General features: G+C 45.3%; 1 protein-coding gene across 10 annotated transcripts in view; it reads right to left on the bottom strand.

Moving 5' to 3' along the window:
• Window positions 1-25692, bottom strand: part of NAV2 (neuron navigator 2) — a 412855-nt gene that overhangs the window by 68344 nt on the left and 318819 nt on the right. For 5 of the 10 annotated variants that reach the window (XM_017858289.1, XM_017858297.1, XM_017858336.1 and 2 more), the window contains 7 exons: window positions 19112-19250; window positions 10932-11223; window positions 9538-10240; window positions 6018-6485; window positions 5314-5379; window positions 3875-3919; window positions 827-987 (listed from right to left, as the gene is read on the bottom strand). In XM_017858289.1, the coding sequence (XP_017713778.1) occupies window positions 827-987; window positions 3875-3919; window positions 5314-5379; window positions 6018-6485; window positions 9538-10240; window positions 10932-11223; window positions 19112-19250 (1874 nt within the window). The remainder of the gene's footprint in view (window positions 1-826; window positions 988-3874; window positions 3920-5313; window positions 5380-6017; window positions 6486-9537; window positions 10241-10931; window positions 11224-19111; window positions 19251-25692) is intronic. The other 5 variants (XM_017858306.1, XM_017858327.1, XM_017858366.1 and 2 more) reach the window with 2 other exon arrangements.

Genomic DNA, 25692 nt, shown 5'->3' with positions numbered 1-25692 from the left:
AAAGCATTATGTCAGAAGTAGGCATTGTTAAGAATACCTATTCAATCAAAACTTAACTTTTATTTCCAACTTAATAAAGTAATGAGGATGACCTAACATGGGATATGCGATAAAATCTATTTCTTCAGAGGTCTTAGAAAGAGAATGCATTCTTTTTAAGAATGTGATAATTGGCCGGGCGTGGTGGCTCACGCGTGTAATCCCAGCACTTTGGGAGGCCGAGGTGGGCGGATCACAAGGTCAGGAGATCGAGACCACGGTGAAACCCCGTCTCTACTAAAATACAAAAAATTAGCCAGGTGTGGTGGCGGGCGCCTGTAGTCCCAGCTACTCAGGAGGCTGAGGCAGGAGAATGGCGTGAACCCGGGAGGCGGAGCTTGCAGTGAGCCAAGATCGCGCCACTGCACTCCAGCCTGGCGACAGAGCGAGACTCCGTCTCAAAAAAAAAAAAAAAAAAAGAATGTGATAACATGTTCTTTGCCATAGCCTACCTATATCAACCAAATAAAGAAAATTATTGATTAGAGTATCAAAAACTTTACTATTTTCTCTATTTGTTTTGCTATCAATCTCCTGTAATCAAACTATATTGCCGAGAGCTAATCAGACACTGAGCAGGATGTGACTATATGGCTGTTTCACAATATAAGATAACTCAAGTGATGGGTGCACCAAAATCTCAGAAATCACCACTAAAGAACTTATCCATGTAACCAAAAACCACGTGTTCCCCAAAAAACTATTGAAATAAAAATATATTATATATATAAGATAAACACTGTCCTAGGGAGCTGATCAATATAGCTAATGACAAGTGGCTACTCACCAAGCTGGGAAAAGTTGAATCTTGTTCCAGAGGGAGAAGTCACGCTGGAGCCAGAGGAAAAGGGGGAATTGGAAGCGGTGTCCTGCAGGCCTCCTGCAGAGTGGGACCGTAACCATTCTTTTGCATCTTCTTGTGTGCGAAGCTGGGAGGTGGGAGTATACCTGAACAGACAGAAATCAAGCCAGAATTAACTATGAACAACGCTTATTAAAATGAACTCTGTGGAGTTGATGGTAAATATATAAAAAGAAAACATATATTCAAAGATGATTTTTTAAAAATCAGATCACTACACACCCGGAAACTTACAAAGTTTCTCAAAACCTTTTTTCTATTTGCCTGTGTTTGGGGAAAATGACTATTCCTTTCAGTTTGGAGGGAACACATAAGGGAAGAAGATTGGTAAATGCTCAGAAGAGCCGTCACTGGGCGTATCCGTAACATGTTGCTTCATGACAGTGTCATGTCAAAGCCCCCACCTTGACAGGACTGAAGCAACAAAATGAGTTGCTGTTAGAGCTTTGAGGGAGTTTTAATTAGACAACTCATGGCATCTGCCATTCTACAGCACAAATAAACGACCATGAATCACAGCATATGAAAAAGCAGACATACAAAGCAAGGTTTGAAGACACTGATGTTTACAGTAGTTACTGTAATAGAGCATGAACAAATCTTCATAAAAGCAACCCCAAATCATTGGGTTTTATAGGAGAGGGTCTTCAGAAGTTATGTGGTCCACCTCATTTATTCTGAAATGTATATGGTGATGATTTATTGAACACCTACAACGTGTTAGGTGTCTTCATGCACATTATCGTTACCGAAGCCTCAGATCTACTCAGCAACATAGATGCCATCATTCCCATTTTACATTCAGGGAAGGTAAGGACCCTGCTGGTAGTCACAGAGTTGAGATTTCAATCCATGTTTGATTTTTAAAATGCTTGCTGTTTTCATTATGCTCATAAGTAGCATCTGAAACTTCCTTCCTTCCTTCCTTCCTTCCTTCCTTCCTTCCTTCCTTCCTTCCTTCCTTTCCTTCCTTTCCTTCCTTTCCTTCCTTTCCTTCCTTTCCTTCCTTTCCTTCCTTTCCTTCCTTTCCTTCCTTTCCTTCCTTCCTTCCTTCCTTCCTTCCTTCCTTTATTTCTTTCTCGAGATATAGTCTCGCTCTATTGCCCAGGCTGGAATGAGGTGGCACGATCCTGGCTCACTGCAACCACTGCCTCTTGGGTTCAAGTGATTCTCCCACCTCAGCTTCCCGAGCAGCTGGGACTATAGGCATGTGCCACCATGCCCAGCTAATTTTTTGTATTTTTAGTAGAGACAGGATTTTGTCATGTTGGCCAGGCTGGTCTCGAACTGCTGACCTCAAGTGATCCACCTACCTCGGCCTCCCAAAGTGCTGGGATTACAGGCATGAGCCACTGCATCTGGCCTGCATCTGAAATTTCTGAGTGCCAAGTGGCCAGGGTACCCTCGGACTTATGTATTATGGAGTGACTACTAATTATGTCAATAGAGGGATTCTTTGGGCTTAAGGAAAGATGTTCTCAGTGTGTTCGTACTGGATGTTCATGTGTATGGAGTGGGTGAGCTAGACAAGGAAGAGTCAGAGTGAGAGGGACCACAGAAACGTTTCTTCCTTAATGTTTTTACTATATCTGACAGACATGCAACTTTCCAGGTCACATCAATTGCCTGAAAATAGCCTGTCATGTATCTCTATTCTGAATTTTTAAAAAACCAGACCTACATAATTTTGATAGGCTAGACCTGCTACAGAAGTATACCCACCATTTCAAAATGTTAACATTTAGAAGTTAGCTTCCTCTCAGGGCACCAGTGGGGCATCAAAGTCCAACTCACAGTGAGAGTGGCCGTGAGTTTAGCATCTGGCACTGGCATGGTTGCTGACAAGCAGCTCATAGGCACGACTGAAACTGGTAAGTACAAAAAGGCCTTGCCAAGGCCCCCGCTAAGGCCACACTGCTCAACTCCCTCCTGCAGGACGACTGTTGGGGGATTTTAATACTTTCCCTCTTAGATTCTCAGCATTGGCTTTACTCAGAGGCTCCCACTGAAAGGAAGCATTGATACCTACCTCACATTACTGTTCAGAATGCTCTCAGTCTTAAGAGCTGCAGGTTATTAACTACAGACATACATGACAGCAATGAAACATTTCATTCCAAGTTCCATTTTATGCGAAAGCACTTACTGCTTAGTGCAGGGTGAAGCTGATGCTACAAGGCACGTGGTGTTTAGAAAGCAGGAGAAATGACGGCTGCAACCATCAGACAGCAAGATCACGGGGGAGGCATTAGCAAACTGAAGTTTCTCTGATTGGCAAAGTGATATAGATGGTGTGAGCAAAGGTGACTTATAGCATCTTGTTTTGCCAGGACTAGCATCAAAAATGAACCTGAGCCACCACTTACCAGGAATGGAAAGACAGTCCTTCCTGGGAGTCTTTTCTTTATTATCCACCAAAAAATGATCACACCCAGGTCTTGTTGGGCATTGAAAGTGGACCAATTTTCCATTAGAATATTTAGACAAGTGCAAACTATCTGTCTAGCAATTTTGTATGGGCAGAAAAGTTAAATATTTTCAAATTTGGGGAAAATACTCCTTTCCTCTTGTGCTTTTGTCCCAGCTTACCAATCAGTATGCTATAAGTCATGTCCTTTCTCTTGGAAGACAGCCATATGAACAGAATGGTCATGGTGAAGTGCTCAGAAATTAAACCCATTGGCCCCAGAAGTAGCAATGACTGCTCCCTGGGCTTGCCCAGGGATGTTTTTCATGAGATGGTTTTACCACAGTAAGCCTGAAAAAGCACAGCCCCTGTTCAAGCAAGTAAGCTGACAAATGGAGAGTGAGAACAAGAGGGTGCAAGGGAAGCCGTCATCCAAAAGGTCCTGCTGTGGTGGTCAAAGCGGGGACCCCGGCCCAGTCCAAACCCCCACCAGCCATGAAGGAGTCACACAGCCAAGCTCCAAAGCCACAACAGATGGCACAGATGCAAGGGGGAAACACAGATACCTGAGTCCTTTCTTAGGCAAAGTGTTCCTATCAAGGTGCGGGTCACTGTAGGAAAGTTAAAACAAAAATAAGAACTTCAGAGCAGCACACAGAAGGCAGGAAGAGGGAAAGCTAGGGAGGAGGCTTAAGGGCCCTGGAGAGAGAGGCGCACATCACCAGGAAGTGCCTTATCCAGCTAGGCATGCAATGCAACACATCCGCATCCGTGGAAAACAAAAGAAACCCAGTCCTCAGCCTGAGCTGACACCAGCGCATACTTTACCCCGGGTTACCAGGAAGCCTGAGTCCCTTAACCCCAATTGTTCCTCCTTTTCCACAGATTCAAAGCAAAACTCAGGGGTTGCCCCACCTCAAAGCAGAGGTCCTGTGCCTTCTGCTGCCCAGGGGCACTCTGCACCAACACGGCTTCTCAGAGAGAGGGATGCCCACTTCCCCGCACCCCTAACTCTGGCCCACCCCCTAAATGCCACTGGCAATGACTTCAAGTGGGAGAAGGGACTTGCTGGAGGTTTCAAGAGGCCAGCAGTCTGCATATTTGGAATTCATCTGTAACGAAGTGAATTCCAGGTCCCTCTCCATTTCTGCGGCCCAGGCATAGCTAGGAGCTGAGTCCTGGGTGGGGCATGTTACAACTTGCTGGCTGATAAAGTCAAAGCATTTGGATCTCTAAAGACCAACGGTTTAAAGGCTTGGTTTGTGAGCTGACAAAAACAAAGTTTTCACTGGTGATGGGGTGAAGGTTTTTTTTTTGTTTTTTGTTTTTTTTTGCTGGCAGGAGACAACATCTGCTTGTTTTGTTTGGCCAAGCCATCACTCCCCCACAACATTAAGGTCAGTATCCATCTCTGAGGCCCACCCACAGCTGGGGGCAAACGCAAGCGTGTACATTCGTAAAGTCTTAACACTCTACACATTCTTTTTCATTATCATCGCAGGAAATGGGCACACAGAACACAACAGTCTGTAAGACATAATGAGCCAAACTTCAGCAAAGGATTCTGAAAGGGAAAAGAGGCAGCTGCATGGGGAGGGGTAGACAAAGGTGAGGGCCAAGCTACACAGTGGGTGGTAGGTCAATTCTGGGCTTGGGGGTGGGGGTGGCAAAAGGAATGGGAAGGAAGCTGAAAAGCAGGAACATGCCACAGGAGGCCACAAGAGATGCAAGCGAGAGCTTCTGCTGCCCCAGATCAAGTGGCAGGGTTTGAGGTTGCCTTCCCAAAACGGGAATGAAGGGGCCAGCCCAACTCCACCTCTCCCTGGGCTTTAGCAGACAGAGGAATAGACTCTCACTGGCATGTCCATGTGTCACAAAGTACACTAGAACCACAAACACAAGCAGGAGCCTTAGGCCAACAGCCTCGCACAAGACATCTGGCTTGACAACGAATGGGCAGAAGAACCTAGAGGCTCGGTGGGTCCCCGGCCTGCAATGTCATTACCTGTCCTGTTTCCTGGGCAGAGTACTTCTGCAGAACTTAGGGCTAGCAGCAGGGGAAGAGAGAGGGCTAGAAGTCCAGGCAGGTAGAAAACAAGAGAAGGAACATTAGCTTGGAAGAAAGGAGATGTGTTGTTATATACATTTTTCTCATTCCCCATGCTGATCCTCGCTTTCTTCCCTATATGCAGAAACTGGACACCTTTATCGCTGCTGCAGTGAAATCCAGGGCTCTGAGAACACTTTTAATTTCCTGATTTCCTATCAGTCCAGGAGGAGGGTGTTTGCCACGATGACAACAAATCTACCCAGCTGTCTAAAGAGCGTCCTACTCCACGCTCCATGGCTGCACCCAGTCACCCGCTCTGCTTGCACAATTACAAGGGGAGGGAAAAGAAGCTGTTGATGCACAAACAGGATAAAACTGAAGGATTTCAAAAGCTGAATGCCACTTCAAATGGTAGCATACATCTGCCCCCGAGAGACTGAGCAGCTCCAAGCACCAAGAATAACCACAGAGGAAAAGATAACAGGGAGCAGAGCCAAGCTTGATTCCATCCCAAACTGGCTTCCCCATGAAACACAGCAGAAATTAGAAAGAGAAATCTCACAGGCAAAGGCTATTCGACATTTGGGATTCCTAAGCTAATCTTTTTACTTTTGGAAGGGTGTCTTTCTGAGAAAGTCAGCCAGAGGCACAGCACCAACCTTTCTGACAGTGTGGTCTTCACACTGTTGGTTCTGACAAAGGGAGTCAAGGAGTCATCCTTGGAGGAGGTGATGAGGCCAGTGGAAGAATTGTGGCTGGGGCCCCCTCCACTGCTGAGGGAGATGTCGATGGACTCACAGCTGGTGTGGAGGCTGCTGACAGACTGAAAGCCCAGGCCATCCTTGCTAACTGCGGAGGAGCTGCTGGCGTTGGTGCCCCAGGTGAGGCTGTTGGAAGGGGCCGAGTGGGCTGAGCTGGGGCTGGAGGCTAGCGGAGACTGGTTGAGGTCCACATTCTTGCTGTAGAGAGGACTGCTGCTCCCGCTGCTCAGGACACCACTGCCTGACGGGGAGTCTAGGTTACCTTGCTGAGTCATGGTGGCATGAGGATTGGAGATGACCACCGAATTTTTCATGTTTTCAGCTGTGGCGATGGGCACTTGCTTGGTAGCCTTCCCACCAAAGAGTCTGTGAAGAGACAAAGGGTTGTGTAAGTTGAACACGCTGTGCCAAGGGGCACCGGACTATTAAAGAAGGGTAGGGCAGAGGAGTTGGTGAGAATTCCTGGGGAAGGAAGCACAGCCATCCCTACTGAAATGGCTAAAGGTACTTCAGGGAAAGGTCGGCCATAAAGCGGGCCTAGATACTAGTTTATCACAGGCTGCCGTCTTCAAGTTCTAAGCTGCAGTGGAGACTCTGACTCCATCTGAGCCAAAGAGCCATGGGTAAGAATTTTCTACAGGCCTATTCACATTACACTGGGCCAAGATCTTGCTTCTCTTTCTTTCAATAAATAGACTAACTAGAAAATTGCCCTGGCCCAGGAAGATGGTTGTCTTCAACATCTCTGTCTCCACGGCCCCAGGCATAAAGCAGGCACACAGTTTATGACAGCTGAACTCTAAGGGATTTGGTTTCTTGACCTCTGAGCACAATACATAGAATCAAGAGCATGAATCTAGATCTGGAGGGGCCTGGGAAAAGTATCTTCAGAGATTTATCCACAATAGAAAGTGCAACTGGAAAGATGTATATTTTGAAGCCAGAGAGCTTACTTATCTAGTGACATACATGGAAATCTTGTTGGGTTCACAAGACATCAGACCAGACACACTGGGTGTGAACTGTGTCTCTGTGACAGACACATAGAAATGTCATTCTACATCACCTCCCCTGCTCGTGGCCAAAAACATGCCATCAGACTATAAGGAATGACATAAATGCCCCCTCTTCCACTGGCAGAGAGCTCTCTGGTAGAGTGTTGAAATTATCTTAAAGTCAGAGAATTGTCCACATTCTAGTAATGCAAAGGCTCTGTTACACTCACTAAAACCTGTGTGGAGTGAGTATCTCACAAGTGACAAAACTACTACATATTTCTGATACGCAGGTTGCCTTGGGTGCTCAAAGTGGTGACAGTTTGATCTCTGTCCTCTCCAAACAGTCCTATAAATCTCAAGTATTGTAAAGACAATCAATCAATCCTTACTACAGTGTGTGGCGGTGGCAGAAGGGAAACACTTTGTGTCTGGTGACAATCAGGGAATGAAATATCCTAATGTAGAATCTTGGCTTTAGAATGCTTACATACTTCCAGTGATGACAGGGATCTCGTTACTTCAAAGGGTAACTTGCGCCATTGCCAAGCACTTCCAATTATTGGAAAACCCTAATCTCATCCACTTTTTTTTTTCTGACTTTTGCATATTGCTCCTCATCCTACTATGCATGACTATATACAAAAGTCTAATCTTCGGTCTGTTAGTCCTTCAAATCATTTGAAGAGAATTATCTATCACATTTCACCAAAGATTTTTCTTCTCCATACTAATACACATCAAGAAAACTGTGAATACCTCAACGATTTAGGAATAAATGTAATTTACCAGGAATTGGCCGAAAGGTGTTCAATGTAGAGCCCTAGAAGCTGCATGCATTTTCAAGCCTTCTATTATACTAGCCTAAGGGTCTAGTAAAATGCCTTTGTAGTTAGTAAAGGAAATCTATAATACCAACGAGTGAATATTACATATAATACTTGAGGCAAGAAACAGAGAAAATTTTCATTTACAAGGCAATCTGTTAAAACAACAAAGAACAGCCCAACAGACTTACCCCTGGAAAAAAAATCATTACTGAAATTCTAATAATCAAGTCTGGACAAAGAACAGTGAATTGCTTCATTACACCTTTCATGTAGAATGCTTCTTCTGAAGTCTTTTCAAACATTCCTGTTCATCCCCAAAATATTATACGTGTGCCTATAATTTTTATTTTCTCACTGCTTGATTTTCTTTCCTTGGGACTTATTCTTTCTTATAAGAAATTTCCTGGGAAAGTAGGACGAACTGTAACCTAGCAGTTGTAGTTTGAGAAGGGTCCAATGGATATTATAATAAGATAATACAAACAGGCAAAAGTTGAATAAATTTAAAAGAAACTTAAAACGAGTGAATAATTTTTTTATGTCTAGAGCTTCCACCCGGTGTGAAAATGTGGGGAAATGATGTCTATTTAAGGTAATAGGAAATCAATTTCTCTTTTTCAGAAACATTTCTTCTTTAAGAGCGGTGTGTGTGTGTGTGTATGTGGTGGGGAGGGAGAAGTTAAAATTTCAGACTGACTTGGAATTCTGGAGTAGTGTAAAAGTGTATGTGGGGACACTGGGGTTTGTGAGTAAAGGAAGGAGCTGGTCAGGATCACTGCTTGCCATAACGAGGAAGCTCAGTTGCAGAATTATTAACACAAGAAAAAAAAGTATGTGCTCCCCTGAGCTACCCACCCAGGTCCAAGGGTGTATCAAGACCTCATTCTGGGTTGGATGGTAGCTAACTTTTTTTCTTTTTCTGTTTTTTTTGAGATGAAGTCTCGCTCGTCACCAGGCTGGAGTGCAGTGGTATGACCTTGGCTCACTGCAACCTCCGCCTCCCAGGTTCAAGTGATTCTTCTGCCTCAGCTTCCTGAGTAGCTGGGACTACAGGTGCACACCACCACGCCCGGCTAATTTTTTTGTATTTTTAGGAGAGAAGGGGTTTCACCATCTTGGCCAGGCTGGTCTCGAACTCCTGACCTCGTGAACCACCTGCCTCAGCCTCCCAAAGTGCTGGGATTACAGACATGAGCCACTGTGCCCAGCGGTAACTATCTTCTATTGAGTGCATACTACAACCAGATATGGCTACAAAGATGCATCTTCACAAAAACCCTGACAAAAAGGTATCATCATCCCCATTTTACAGGTGAGGAAACTAAGGCAGAATTGTTAAGAAAGGTTATATGGCAGCTAATTAAAATGGAACTAAGATTTGATTCCAAGATGATTGATTCCAGAGGCCTAACTTTTTCATCCCAACATGGGAAAATAGTCAACTGCAAAACTGTCAGCAGGATCTGCCCAAACAGCTTTACCGGACGACTAAAGTGGAGAAAAACAGAGGGTGCTTCAACTAAGAAACAGGAAATTACTAAATCCATTCTCTGTATTCTGGTTCTGCTCAGCACCATTAATGTACTCACTTACCTGCGGAGTGTGGGAGAGGCCACATCTGGGTACTTGGCTCCAGGCTGGAGACCAGCCTGAGCCGGGCTGGACACAGGCTGGGCTGCCGGGTTCACTTTCACCGAGTTACAGGAAGCCACACTCTCGTTGTCTGATGAGATGCCTTTCTCCTTATCTGTTTGGTTGACCAGACCTGGTAGAGAGCTGCCTAGGGCTGTTTTGGAAGGCTCCCTCAGTTTGGGCACTGGCAGGCCTGCGGACTTGCTGCTGATGTTGGAATCTATGCTGCTGGTGCTAGACCTGTTCCCAGCCCCATTCCGGCTGGTGGACTTACTGGGCCTTGGCAAACTCCGGTACTGAAGGTTTGTCCGGGAGCTGAGGGCCAGATACCCGTCATCCTGATTCTGAGCCCCGTCCATGCTTGACTTCCGACCAGCAGACCGACTGATGAGTGCAGATGACTTCGGTATTTTGCCCAGTGTGGCTGACCTGCTGGTGACAGTGGCCCCACTGGCTGTGATCATGGCCAGACCAGCGGCAGAACCACTCTGCTTCTTGAACCCAAAGCTGTTGGCATTGGCAGTGGGTGTCCTAGAGCTGTTGGGGAGGGGCTTTTTGGATTCGTCACCACTGCTCCGGCCTGCATCTGATGGGGAGCGCTTCACCTGGGAGGCTTTAGGAGAAAGCCTTCCTTTCTCAGACACCTTTGCATCGTCTGTTTTTCCTAAGAGAGAGATCAGCAAGATTAGCCTGCAAGCCAAGAGCCCAGCTCATCCATCTCGTCTGTTTAAGATGCTCCCCTCCTCTGAAGAGCTGGTTCACTTTTCCCTTGGGGAGGCAGAGGAAAGAGCTTTTTATAAAAATAATATAGTCTCCTAATGTACTGTGAGCCTTTTAAGAAATGTCAATAATTTTACTCATTTGCAAAGCAGTCTAAATTTACCCAGGATAAAGCAAAGCCAGCCAATCACTGATGTGTCTGGGGGGAAATAACCCCCTGCCTTTTCTGACCTTTCACCCTCTGTCCATTAAAGGGCTGTCCCTAACATGTCCAGGGGGATACCCCTGCCCTTGTTTATAAATATCCCCTAAGTCAGGAACAACATCAACTCACCATACCCACAGCTCATAAATCCATGCTGTTTAGTAGCCTGAACTGGCTGCATTAACTCACCCAGTGTCTAGTTAAACCAATTCAATATGTCTCAGCAGCCGAACCGTCTTCAGAGCTTAAGAGGCTCCCATACTTACTTCCACTTAGAAAAAGGTAGGGATGTGAAAGTGTATGGAAGCTTGTTGTTAGCAGAGTATAAATCCTGAGACAAAATATATAATGTCAAGTCCTTGCTAGAGTTAACTATGGCTTTGGTTTTCAAAATGACAACTGTAGGGCCAAGACAGGTCCGGCCTCTTACCAGTTCCTGGGGTCTTCAGTGCGCCTGCTGGGGCTGACGGCTTCGTCCTTGGCATGGTGATGCCCACCTGAGCTGTCATGCCTCGCCGCCATGAGCCTGTCTGGGAGATGACAGGATTCTTCTTGCCTGACGTGCTTTTGTCGGACTCGTCAGACACGTCAGAAGGATTCCGCCTCCACTTGGAACCTGGCTCCATTTTTATGCCGCTGTCTGAGCCTCCATCTGATTTCTTGACATCATCACCAGACCACAGTGAATTCCTCTCCACCTGTGAGTGCTTCTCAGCATCAGTCTGTGGACAGAGACTCTCTGAATTAGTCCTTCCCAAATCCCAGGCTGGGGAGCCCCTCACTCCAAGGGCAAAAATGCCAAAACACTGGAGTAGTTAAGGGAAAAATAATCATTACTTTAAAGATGTTTGGACTTTTGTACTCTGGTTATCTTGTCAGAAAGCCTGATTTTTTTTTTTTTTTGGTCCGAGGAAAGTAAATAATATCAATGTATCCTTAGAATGGAATGAGGTGGCCGGGCACAGTGGCTCATGCCTATAATCCCAACATTTTGGCAGGCTGAGGTGGGAGGATCGCTTGATCCCACGAGTTTGAGACCAGCCTGGGCAACATGCAAAACCCTGTCTCTACAAAAAATAGAAAAATTAGCTGAGTGTGGTGGCACACACCTATAGTTCTAGCTACTCGGGTGGCTGAGGTGGGAGGATCACCCCGGGGAGGTGGAGGCTGCAGTGAGCCATGATCGCACTACTATACTCCAGCCTGGGTGACAGAACTAGACTCTGTCTCAAAAAAGAAGAAAAGAAAAGCAGAAGAAAGGAGTGAGGGAAGAGAGGAAAAGGGGCCCAGGAAAAAAGAAGGAAAGCGCCCTGGCAAGGGGAAGGGGCAGAGCAGATGGAGATGCAGTGGGAATTCAGCCACCACCTATTTTCTGCCACTTGAACAAGCCTCTCCAACTCTGGTGGCTGATCTCTAACCAGCATCCAGTCTCCTGGCCCGTTTCCCTTTGTTCTGCCTTCTTCCCATCACTCCACCGCAGTGAGATCTTTGGATCTAACACACCAAGCAAGGGAGTAAGTGAGCAAGGGTGGCTGCTGGTTCTACTCAAATCAGGGAGAGCCAGGAGCTGAGGGGAAGCACATCCTCAAATGGTTACTTCCCCCAAACGTGGAGAGCCAATGGTGCCTGCTCCGACCCCAGCATTATTTATACGCCACTGCTTTGCTCCCCTTGTGGGATTTTGTTCTGACAAGGGATATAATTAGCCAGCTTTCTTTGGAAGAGCCCTGACCTGCTGGCCATGAAACCCAGAAGGGGACAGAAGTGTGACGTTAATGATCTCCTGCAGCTAAAAGGCATAAAGCTGACCAGAATGCTTTGGAGGCCTCCTGGGGTTTGAGGCCAGTTGGAGAATGTCAGTAGTGAGAAGCAGCACAGTAAATGGGGAAGGGAGGTCAGAAGCGCTTTCAGGGTGGGTATACTAAGATACCAGTCCCATATTTGCAATGCTTAACTACCGAGAGTAGGCAAGATAGGAAATTAAAATGAACACCTGGCAAGAATCTGCCTAACGCCTGTCATCCAAGAATGGAACAAATGCCTTCCTCCATGGAATACAATGGCTGAATGGGATAAAAGCTAAAAACAGATAGGCAGCCCAAGTTCAACTGCCTCCCCCACACCACCCCAACGCCTTTTCCCCTTATGAATTCCACTCGTCCATTACAGACACCTTGTGAGTTCTTTCATTTGTTTTTTTCCAGCTAAGTATTAGTCCTCAGAGATATGAGGACAAGCACACACTTCCTGGCTATGAGAAGCTCATCATTCGGCTGTGGCAAGGGACAGAGAGAGGGGAGTTCCTACATGTGGGCCCAGGGCAGGAGCTCACTCAAAGCTTGAAGAGCGAATGAGTGAGCCAAGGAACCAGCCAAGGAACACAGGCTTTTCAGGCCACAACAGACATTAACAAAATTATCTTATCCGATCTCAGCTTCTATTTAATCAGAAAGGGTTAAGTACCAAGTACTCTTATATCTTTATCTCAATCTTACAGAAACTAAAGTTGCCCATTCTTTGTCCCAGCTACCTCAGGTCAGTTTCCTTCCTCTAAACACTTTCAGTACATTAATCCAACCAGAATTTACTCCATGCTTGCTGTCTGCCAGGCACCACGGAGGGTCAGAGAATCTGGGGATAAGACTGATTTCCCACCCATGGTGGAGCTTACAATTCAGTTAAATGCAGCAGAGATTGAATAAATAAATACAAACAAGGGTGTAATTGTAGATTACGAAGACTATCATAAGGAAAAGGACAAAGAGTCTGAGAAAGACATATAGACATTGACCTAATTTAGATGACAATGAGGTGGGTAGGCGACAGTGATCAGCTCAAAAAGAAGTACCCTAAAGAAAGAGAAGAAACTTACTTAGTAAAAGAAGGGTTTGAGGCCGAGCATACCAGGGAGAGGGAACCACAAGTGTAAAGGCCCTGAGGCAGAAAATAACTTGGCTTTGGAACATTCACTTCACAAATATTTATTGGGTGCCACTACATGCCAGGAAAGCTTATTCGCACTAGGACTACTGCAATGAGTAAGTATAAATCATTAACCTCATGGAGCTTACATTCAAGTACATTTTAACATATTCTAATATGCTCTAAGAGGTACTGAAAATTTAGCACATGCCACATCCTGGGTTACTGCATTATTTATTCTTTTAATGTTCCTATACTTACATCTCCCCAATCAAATTGTAATGGTGCTAATACTAGTAGCATTAACAACTACAATTTATTAAGTACTTACTATGTCCCAGGCACTAAGCTAAAGTGCTTGATATGTATCATTAAATTTAATCCTTATCAAAAACCTATGGAGGAAATTACAGTTAATAGTCTCAATTTCACATGACAAAACTGAGGCACAGAGTGAAAAGAAAATTTCCCAAGATCACACAGTGAGGAAGTAGAGATGCAGGAATTTCAGGAAGTCTAACTGCAGAGCCCACATCTTAACCACCATGCCACACTGCCCTCCCTGAGGATAAGTCCAGGTATATGATACATTTGTGCATACTCAGTAGCACCTAATATCTATACCCAGCAGATTCTCCTTGCATACGGGCAGGCTCCCCAACCCCAGTTCTAGAATAGCTCTAGCCTAGTCTCTGGGTGGGACCCATACAACTCCAATTCCATCAGTGGCAGAGAAAGCGCACACGCCCCTGGCCTGGGAATGTGGCTTGACTTTCTCTCTCTGGAAAGAACAATCATCCAGCCATCACATCTCCCTAGCTAGGTCCAGGGTGGTCACCTTCCCAGCTCTACTCTGAATCCTTCATGAGCTACGTGCCAGACTATAAGGTGGCATCCCTTAGGATTAAAAATGAGAAAGTCGCAGCCTCTCTGTTCCCAGAGCTCACAACAGCGGGGCCAGCCAGCAGGACATCCACATGGGGATGTACGAAGAGTTCTATCCTGCCTTCTCCTCCGTGCCTCTGCCAGTTGTTCCCATCTCAATGGTACCTCCTTTCTGAAGGGTTTTCTTCTGCCTGTTCTTGGAAGTCTATATAGTCATTTGATATCCACGCGGGAAGGTGAGGAAAGAAGCCACGCACAAGGGACTTCAGAAGGGAGGCCGATCTCCTGAGAGCAAGAGGTGAGGCCTGAGGAGCATGATGCGGGGGAAGAGTGTGGGCTTTGGGTCTGACAGATCTGGGTTCAAGTTCTGGGTGCTGCCACTCATTTGCTGTGCATGACCTTGGAGGACATTGCCTCACTTATCTGAACTTATTACCTCATGTATAAAACACGGATGATAATAAATAGGTCTCTTACAGCATTGATGGTGGACTCAATGAACTCAGTGTGGGAGGACTCAATAAACAGTGGTCCTTCTCATTACCAACTTTCCTGCCTCTGAAAATCCCCAGCACTCTGTTGTCTATCTTTATCATTTATCCCGCTTTTGTCTAGAATTAGGGAGAACAGGTACTTATCTCTTCTGCTACTGGGCCACAGGCCTTTGGAAGGCAGGGATATTCCCTCCCTGTGCCATATCCCCTGCAGATCTAGATGCTGAGCTGGCTCAAGTTTGAGCCTCAGTGACCATAGAGATAATTATCAGCATCAACATCATCACCTGCCAGTCATCCTGCCAGGCACTGTGTCCCTCCACATACATCCTGAACTCATCTTATCCTCTCAGGCTCTGTTATTATCCACATTTTACACATCAGGAAAATACAGGGCTGAAGAGGAAAAGTAACTTACCCAGCAGGTGAGCAGACGGGGGCACCCCTCCTCACCCCCAGCCAAACCCCATCCCTACATCCATGCCAACATCTAGAGAGCTCTAGGGTCATTCAAGGCCACACAAGACAGGAATCTTTGCCACATAATTCAGAATGTTATTTCCCTGAGTAGCAAAAAATAAGGTGACATGGAATTATCTTTTTCCTCCCCATATGTTATTAAAGATTTCACAGGCATTGAAAACGAGAGAAAATCTTGATGTGTGCATCTTTGCTCCTCAGCACCTGGGATGGTGCCTTCCACAGAACTGAGAGAAAATACTGAATGTACAGATGAATATGTGAGGGAGTCGCCTGTGTTTGTTAAAACCCATTGCCACCAACATCTGTCCTCAAAATAAAATACTGCAAAATAAGATGAGTTGCTTTGAGACTACAAACAAAATATATTAAGAACGTAGTCAACCTTTAGTTACTGACATGAATGGAGTCTGGAGGCAGAGGAACAGCTACCCAGGTGGCAGGGGCTGCGAAGGGAGGAAGGGAAGGAGAGGAAGGAGGAAGGGAGGGAGAGATAAGAGAAATGGAGGGAAGGAGGAAGGAAAGAAAGTAACTTCTGAGCATCCAGTCTCAGGAACCTAGAGAAGCATGTGCTGATAAAGCATTTCCCTGTTATTTTCACACGCACCCGTGGAGATGCATCTAATTAGTGTCATGTTATGGATGAGGAGGCAGAGGCTTGGAGAGAGTGATTAGTTCATCCAAGGATGTCAACGAGTGAGGAGAGCAACTCAAGATCATCTGGCTTCCAAGTCCGCATCTACTCCCTGACACTGCAATCGGCTTGGTCAACCGAACTCACCAGCTCTCCTGGAGGAGTTGCTCAAGAGGCTCTTGGGCCTGAAGCAGGGGATTCTCTGCCTGGCCCCGAGGAAACAGTGGGCACAGGAGCTGATGCTGGACAGCTGGGCACCTGGGCACCTGTGCTCTGTGGGGGGCATTCTCCATTGCTCCTCAATGTCCCCAGTGATAGCGAAGTCCCTCACAGACAAAGGGAATCTCCATTCCCAATGATCCGTCTCCTCTTCTTTCAATCAGCTACATGAGGCTGTTTCTTAGGTTTTCCAGACAATAACTTCCCTGTTCCTGGGATGCTTTAGTTATTTCTCAGAGGCTTTTCAAACAGCAAAAACCTAGGCAGGCAACCTGTCCTCAATTTGCTTTCCTGACGGACACACTGAGCCACTTCTCCCTGCCTCCCCATGTCTTGCCTGGCAGACTGTGTGCTGCTCCCCTGTTCCAGGGTAAACCAATATGTGACAGGAACCCAAATGAGGCAGAGCACAGAAGGCGCAGCTCTTGGGAAGGGTGCAACACACATCTTCCCATTGCCTGATGCTGCTCAGACAGGAGTAATGGCCCTTAGCATTCTTCAGTGTGATATGAGGGAGGAGGGTGGGAGCCTGTGAATTATGCTGATTCAAATATTTTGAGATGCTCCCTGGACAGGAACAAAGGGATTGTCACTAAAAATCCATTTAAAGAAACCGTTGCATTAGAAATCTTAGTAACTATTGGTGTAATCTGCATTTAGTTTACTCTAAGACCTACTTTTTTAAGTTTTCATTTCAATATTTTAAACTCAGGTAGTTTTATAGGAAAAACAAACCTACCCAATGAATAGTAAACTATTTACATCCCTTAAAATAACTTCTGATCTTGATCAAAAGGCATGTTTGTGCAGAATCCTGCAACCTTTTCTGATGTGACATTTATAAGATGAAAGCAAAGAGCTGGTCTAAAGAGCTGAGGCCTTGGCATTAGGCAAATTCAACTATATCAGCTAGGAAATCATGTACAAATCTGAGGTGTTTATCAATGTGGAACCAGAGATTTCAACTCCAGCTTTGCAGGAAGGGAACAAAGACAAGGACATTCTTCCAATACAGTGTTTTACTAGCTCCACCTGCATCTCAGGAGCAAGCCTCTCCTACCTTGTAAGTCAAAAAGGGAACCTCACAGATCTCTCTTTCTCTAATAAATAGCCTGCCTCCTGAATACACAGACGCAGGTGAGCAATTCCTTGGTTCCCTCCTTAGTATCTAAGGACAGTCTGGTTGTTCTTATCTTGAATATACAATGAGCCTCAGGAAAAAAAAATTAGTGTTCACAAGAAAAGGAAAACTGGTGTCTATTGTAAACAATTGGCGTATTGTAGGTGGCAGGAACATAGCCTGGCTGGGCACTTCTGACTTGCGTCTAATCACTGATCAAACAGCGATCGGTTTGGGAAGTGTGGCCTAGGTTTTGTTTGTTTACTTTTTGTACAGTAAAGTACACAGATCTTAAATACATAGCTTGAATACATTTTAGAAAATTAACATACTTACATAACCACTGCCCAGATTAAGATACAGAGCGTTACTCATGACCCCCTTTCTAGTCATATGGGGAGTTATGATTTCTTAAAACAACTACCATGACCCACCATCACTAGGTTGGATTTCTGAACAATAATCAGAAAGTCTGGCTCAAAAGAAGAATGCAAGAAGTAACTGGGAATCCCAGGGGCAACACCTACTGTATTTCATCAGGCAGTAAACGTTTCCATTTCTGTGGGACAGAATTACTCCCACACTCTGATACATCCCTTTTTTTAGCCCTATTGTCAAAGAGACACCTTTAAAAGAAAATTGATTTCCAAATCAGCTCCTATCTGTACAAAGTAAAGCACAGTTGAGAAAGGAAGAGGCTATGAAAGGGAGTGAAAGACGGGGCAGTGCTAGTTTTGCCCCCTGCAAGGTTGCTCTGAGACTTTGTCCCAAACAGATTTTCCCAAGGGTTCGGCAAAGAGGGGGGAGGGGTACCTACAAGTGGGAAGGATCAATCATGAAAAAAATTCCAGCCTACTACGCCACTGCCACCACAGATGGCCAGTTCTCTTGCTGGTCAGTCCCAAACTGGGGACAAGCTGGGAGGATGGCACTTTAGTTTTCCACTAGTAAAATGGGCCTTTCAGAACCATCCCTTGCCAATCATGAAGGAATGGTCTGAGGGTCAGTGAACACGTCCACATGAAACTATACCACATTTGAAATGTGAAATCTGAAGGCTTAAAGTAGGAATGGAAAACTCCAGTGCCTTGGGGTCAGGCAGGTAATTTAAGGATTACAGCTGGCGAGCAGGTAGCAGCTGTGCACACTGGAGCAGGAGTGGCAGGTCTAAGGGGGTTGGATACTGGGACATCTGTTGATTGCCACCACATGGAGAATGTAGGCTCAAGGAAGCAATATCGCTGTTTTTCTCAAGAGCAACCAGAAAGACATTTTCATGTGAAATCATGTAATTCTAAAAATTTGACAGGGAATCTAGTTTAAAAGAAGGGTAATACTGTGGGCCAAATAAAACACGTCAGCAGGGGAATGTAACCCAGAGACTGAGAGTTCTCAACCACAGGTCAGGATATCCTGGCCTTCCGGTCCGGGGTTCTCAATCTTTATTTCCACCCCATCCTCCTAGAGGGATGAGACATGTGCCTGATAGCAGTGGCTCGCTGCGGCAAATAAGAGACACACACTCCGGGCCGAAAACTGCTGAAGTCCAACATCCTTTTCTGTTGTTTTTAAACAAATTATGAGACCAAGGTCCAGGGAGGAAGAGTGATTTCACGAGCCCACACAGTGAGGGTGGTGAAGCCTCCCTGCTCCCGTGTCCACCAACCCCTGCCTGACCCCTCCCTTGTGGACAGAGGTCAGGGTCAGGAGGTGAGAGCAGAGGCAGCAGGAGGCTGGGCCTCATCTCATCAGCTTGGAGATTCTGCTTGCCCCAAATGGCCCTCTTATCCCACAAGCCCAAGGTTCCCTGCTCCCAGGGGCTGCTGGAGGAGCCTGGGAGGGCTTGTGTTCCTCACCTGCACATCCAGGTTTTTTCGAGAGGAGGCAGGTGTGTTGGCATAAGAGCTGATGGAGGAGCTGGTGTTGATGTCATCAGTGCTGAGGTTGTCTATGGTGTCGCTGATGCCACTGCTGACGGAGCTGCTGTCGTCCCAGCTGCCAAGACAAACACACATCCTGAGCACCAAAACCTCAGGCTGTTCCAGTTCAGGCTGATGACAGACAAACACACACTATCCCCGAAAAGATCCAATCTTTGCCACGAAGCCCCGGACAAAGCTCTTTTGCCTCAGATGTGACTCCTCTCCATGTCAATTGTTGCTGTCTGGGATTGGAAGCTGGGTGAAGAGGCTGACAGGTACCTTCCACAAACTAAGTGCTTCCATAGCAGGGGTGGCTACAGACACTACCCATGTCCTACCCCATCCTCAACTTCATCCTGGGAACTTTATGGAAACCAATTTGTTCCTTCCCAGGCCTAGTGGCAGAGTAGGGGGAGTGAGTCTGGAGACTAGAGCTAAAAGCATGCAGGGAAGAACTCCGGAGCAAGCACCTGTCGGGGTCAGAGGGCAGAGCTGCTGTATGACTTCTGCAGACTTCACTCCCGGAATGAAACGCCGAGGGAGGGAGAGCAGCAACAGTCAGGAGAAACCTGTCAACTTGGTTAGCAGCTCTAACTCTTATAATATCCCCAAATACATCTAAAATAGATGTTCTTCATTTCCCAACCCTCCAACCAAATGAGGTCAGTCCCAAGCTGCCTAAGTCCAATCTCCTAGCAATGGTTCTTTCTTTCTTTCTTCTTCTTTTCCATCTTCCCACCTGCCAATACCACCACCACGTTTAATCTAGCACCAGGTCCTATCACCTTGCTTCCAAAACGTATCCAAACGTGCAGTTCTCTGCCCCCACTGCCACCCTGTAGTTCATGGTGCTGTTGACGGTGCCTGGGTTACTGCTAAAAGGCCAGGTGGTCTCTATGATCTGCTTCTGCTCCCTAATTGTCCATCCCCCCCGCCCCCGCAGCAGTCAGAATATCCTGTCACTCTACTGCTTAATACCCTTGAGTTGATTCTCAGAAAATTAAGAGTCCAAACTCTCCATATGGCCCCTCAAGACCCTCTAAGCTTGCCTCCTACCCTAGTCCTGTTTCGTACCCCTCTCCACTGCGACTGGCTCTGATCACATGCACTTCTGTTCCTTTCAAGCCAAGGCTGCTCTCTTCGAGGCTTTGTGCTGCTTGTCCCTCTTTCTGAACGCTTGTCCCTGCCTCCTCTCATCTTTCAGATCTCAGCTGAAGTATTACCTTCTCAGAAAAACAACCTCACTACCCATCAAGACTGTCACACTCTGTCACGTCACCCTGTGGCATTTACTCATTTGTTTGCTATGGGGTAGCAGATATGTAGCAAGCGGTCAATAAATACTTGCTAATCGAGGGCTGGGCATGGTGGCTCACACCTGTAATCCCAGCATTTGGGAAGCCAAGGTGGGTGGATCACCTGAGGTCAGGAGTTCGAGACCAGCCTGGCCAACATGGGGAAACTGCGTCTCTACTAAAAGTACAACAAAATTAGCCAGACATGGTGGCATATGCCTATAATCCCAGCTACTTGGGAAGCTGAGGCAGGATGATTGCTTGAACCTGGAAGGCAGAGATTGCAGTGAGCTGAGATTGCACGACTGCACTCCAGCCTGGGCAACAGAGTAAGACTCTGTCTCAAAACAACAACAACAACAACAACAACAACAACAACAACAACAACAAAACTTGCTGATCGAAACTCATAGAAGTGAGAAGTCGAGTAGACAATAAAGCAAGGTTCCAAGATCAGTGTGACACTACTCTAATTGACCTATAGGGAGAAAGCGTAACTATTATTGTTTTTCTATTGCACAGGTAGAGAAAGTGAGGCTAAGAAAAAAATAGATACCCTGTACAAGGTCAGAGGGCTAGGAAGAGGCAGAGTGGATCCTGATCCAGCCATTCTGATTCCAGAACCAACTACCCTCTTTACTGTGACTGCAGACGGTTTTGTATTATGTAAATTCTCAGCACACACCAGATGTGACACAGCCCACTTTCCCAGGAGGAAGCCAGGCTTGGGAGGCCAGGCAGCCTGGTTCAAGGCCACTCAGCAGGAGTGGTAGGTCTGATACCAAACTATTGACTTAAGCTCATTATTCTAGCACTCAGTCTTCCACTGTCTTGCTGAAAGCCCTACAAAGTGGCAGCGTGGAACCTGGGAAATGCTGAGTGGCTGAGATTTGAAAGCCAAGAGCACATGTGCCACACACACACATAACCCCAAAGTTCTAATTCATTCCAGCAGCTTGGAAGATACCTGCCCGTACATCCTGAGCTCTGCTGATCAGGCAGGAAGACAAAGGCTTATTAAAAACCTGTTTTCATCACCTTCTCCTTCAACACTATTTGGCTTCCAAAACCCAATCTGGAACATCGCATAGAAATGCAGGGGAATGTGAGGGTGGTCCCAAGGAGGGAGGATGAGGCAGGGAGAATGAGGGCTCAAAAGGGGCTTATTGTGGATGAATCTACAAGGGTCCAGCAGCTCTGGAACTCTGCACACTTCACTCCTGTAATTCTACTTCTTGTGCCCAGCCCTCCATCCTGTTCCAAGTTCTTCCTTTAAGGCTTTCTCCAAATACTCCAGCCCACCCACATCATCTCCTACTTTGAATTCCTACATAGTGTCATTTGTATTTGCTTCTATACACTCTTAGGCAGTTTTCTAGCTATTCTCTATACAAAGGGTTGTCCTATCTTCCAAATATATGCAGGGGCCTGCTTAGCGATAACAACTAAGTGCTTATCATGGATCAGGCATTGTGCTGGGTACTTTAAATCTATTGTTATAGATTTCTCCAGTCCTCTTATCATATCTGCAAGGTAGGTATCATCCTGTCCATTTTATAAATGAAGGAATAGAGGCAGAAAGAGTAAGTACACTGACTGATGCCATTACATGTTGGAACTGGGTTTAAAAAGCAAAATGTCTAATTGCAGAATATGCGCTCCTTCTAGTCTTGTCATGCTGCCTTCTGTAGCAACAACGGCTGTTCACTGAGCCTGTGCCACATGCCAAACTATTCAACATTTGCGCATACTCTCATAGTCACTCTTAGGGTGTTTCACAATGAAGAAACTGAGGCCATGAGGACTGATGGGCAATGCGGCAGCAATGTCAAGTTCATTCGGTGGGCCACGTCCCTTCCATCTCCAGAGACACAGTCCATGCTCCTTAAATACCTCCTGATGAACTCAACGTGCAGAGGCGAGACAGAGCAAGTTTCTGGTGCAAACTTGCCACCAGTAGAGGATTCTAAGCCCAGCTCCCTGCCCACTGATTCTTTGCAGGGTCACAGCTTCTGTGCCTGCTTCGCCTAGGCTGGTAACCACAGGAGGATCCGATGGGGAAAGCGTGGCATCACAGATGGAAAAGGACTCAAATTTGTTCTAGTGATTAAATGGGTCTTTTCTTGCACCTGCTCTTTGGGGTTAGGAATTTAATGTATCTAAAATTTCTCATAATTTGATGAAGAAGAAAGGGGAATGGTGGGAGAGGACCGCGGCTGGCAGGGAGGAAGGAGAGCAGTTGTAACAGATGCTCATGAATCCAAGTCCCAGATTCTGTGCTTTGAAATTGTAACCATTCTTCCCCTGTGTCCTTTCAACACCAAGATAATATTCCAGAGGGGCATGTGGCCCTTGATACACAGGATTCTTCCCATGTCAGTGCCTGGAGTACTGGGGGGCTTACCCTGAGTTCACAGGAAGCCTTTGTAACTGAGCCACCCAGAAGAGGGGAAGCCAGGGATCTAATCCATGGGTGGGAGTGGGGGTCACTTATGATGCGGATGAAGGGAGTGACGCAAGGGAAGGCCACGATGAGCAAGGGCAGCTTCGATATTTGCCAGAGCTGTCTGTGGCCAGAAACCGAAGCTGCCCCTGCAGCTGGAAAACCAGCCATGTCTCCTTTGCTTTCGGATCTCTGGGATACTAGCAAGTTCATCTTGACATAAAGTCACTGAGTTCTAACTTGTCCTTTTCCCATTCAGGGTACAAACGATCATGAGCCACCAAGATTAGACCAGTGGGTTTGCAGATGTATTCTGAGGGAAACCAGTTCCACCAGATGCTCTGTGATAAGAATGTTGTCCTAAGAAGGGAATGTGGAATCTCCTGCCTTCTTGGAGATTCACACTGTAAACAGTACCTCAGCATTTTAACAGCTGTGAAGTCCAGTAAAGATCACTATAACTTTGCCTAAAGGAGCATTCCCCAAACTTATGTGACTACACAGGAAACGCTGAGAAGGATGAAGCACACACACAAAAAAAGCAAAAATGAAGAAAAATGCAATACAACCTAGAGCTGCCAGTGGCTACTTGATTCTCACTTGCCTGAGAAGGAAGCTGGCACAGAGGGAAGCAGAGCTGAGAGGGATGGAAGTGTGCCTTTGACATTGCTTGAGCGCCCTTATCCAGCCATACTGAAAGCCAGAAGCATCCCTGGGAGAGCCAGCCATGAGAAATAGTAAATTCCTTTCTTTTGCTTTTTGTCACTTGGCATACTCATGCTAACTAATGGGGAAGCGTAATTTGTTTGTAAAATAACTCCAGACATGTGGCTGAGAGTCAGACGGGAAAAATGCGGAAAGCATGCAGAATTCACTCAGGCAGTAAGGACACTGGTTGAATCTAATCAAGTGGCAAAGGAAATTAGGTACAACCTGGGATGAGGCACAAAAGTCCACTGACCCAAATTGGGCAATAAATGTTGAAAGCAGTTACAAAAACTGATTAAGATAGCAACTTGAAAGGAACCTAGAGAATTCATGTTTACTATGTGGTGAAATGAAATTCCAGAGAGGTGGCTTGGGAATCCCGATCACACAGCAGAAAGAACTACAGTGTACTCAGCTATGATTCTGGAACCATCATTCCTGGAGGAGGATTTGACCATTCCTGTGTCCTGGTCCTGAAGCTGATGGAGAAAAACCATATGATGGCGCTGAGCCCACCTGAGATGATAAATCGACTACCCTCATTTCATATTGTGTGATTTTAAATCTGGGAAACATTTAAAAAGATGAACAAGAATGATGAAGTGAATCATAATATTAAGATTAAGGCTTTGTGATAATTGGGTTAATCTGTATGTATTTTTAACATGTAAAAGAATACACAGCATATAACAGGATCTGACAAAACAGTCTTGTGATTTCAATTTTAAATGACTATTGATTTTTTACTTGAGACTTTTAAGCTGAAATGTTTAAGAATTGGATTAAGGTTGTAAAAAGAATCGAAATGTTTATGATAATAATTTACGACATTTGTAACTTTAATTTATTTGATTTGCAAGAGTTGCTTAAGTGCTTAGAAAGATTTTGCTTGTTTGGTTGGTAAATCTACCCTGTCAGACATCTGAAGAGCTTAAGGAAACCATGTATGTTAACTTTACAAATGCAGTCTAAAATATTTAATAAAATTTAATTATCCAAGCTTTCAAACAGTACTAATTTTGCAGGTAAGTGTAATCTGTTGCCTGAATTAATAAAGTATTAACTGATAACAAGTGAAAATGATCTTAATTTGTGAAAAAAATACTTGTTTTACAGATGAAATTTGTAAGAAAATCTAGATAAAAAACCTAAAACTTCAATTAAATATTAAATCCTAGTTAACTCTCTAAGAAGTTATTTTTTGGGCACAAAAGCACTCTTAAAATAAGGTATTTTAAAAGTATTAAAGCAGATTTCATTTTTTGAATGAATCAATGATTTTTATATGAATGACTAGAAGAATAAATGAACCCAAGGTGGCATCTTCTCTCATCAGTTTTTGCCACTCCAGTTCACCTTCACTCTACACCATAAAACTTTCAAAGCAGTTCCAAAATTGCTCTGAAAATGTTGGTGGAGATAGCATTGTGTTTGACAACCTTGAGAAATAAGCAAAACAACCCCAGGGCCTCCTCCTGGAAACTAACAGGAATATGGGAAACAGAGCTTGGCTGGTTTCCCTATCTTTTTGGTTTTTTAATAATTTTAAGACAACCTATCACAGATATGCCTAACTTCTTTGGCTGAAACAGCAGGAGAAATGGCTAGAAGATACTTCCACTGATTCATCAGAACAATCAACACAAAAGCATTATTTCCTAGCCGGATCACAGCCATGTACCTTTTTCTCTACTAATGAAATGTCCTACATTGATCAAGTCAGAGATAAGAACGTAACTGGAATTATAAGTGATCAGATTTTAAAAGAACCTTCACCTATTTTTAGCCAATGTGTAGGTGGAAGGAATTTCATGGAACATTTTCTGTTTCTTCTCATAAACTCAACATTTTTAGACTCTTAGCCAGGGGCTTTGAATTCACTTGTTCATCTCATTCATTGAGCCACTGCCCCTGTGTGCCAGGCACTGTGTGAAGCGGTGGGGATAAAGTGATAACTCAGAGTTTTCCCTGCCTTGACCATAAACCCAGTAGACATAATAGACAACATAGCTTAGACATAAATGAAAACATAAAACAGGGAGATGAGCAAAGGGCACCAAGTGGAAACA

This window comes from Rhinopithecus bieti, unplaced genomic scaffold (genome assembly GCF_001698545.2).
Source record: "Rhinopithecus bieti isolate Rb0 unplaced genomic scaffold, ASM169854v2 scaffold_2350, whole genome shotgun sequence".
NCBI classification, from domain to species: domain Eukaryota; kingdom Metazoa; phylum Chordata; class Mammalia; order Primates; family Cercopithecidae; genus Rhinopithecus; species Rhinopithecus bieti.
This window is presented reverse-complemented; position numbering and strand designations above follow the sequence as displayed.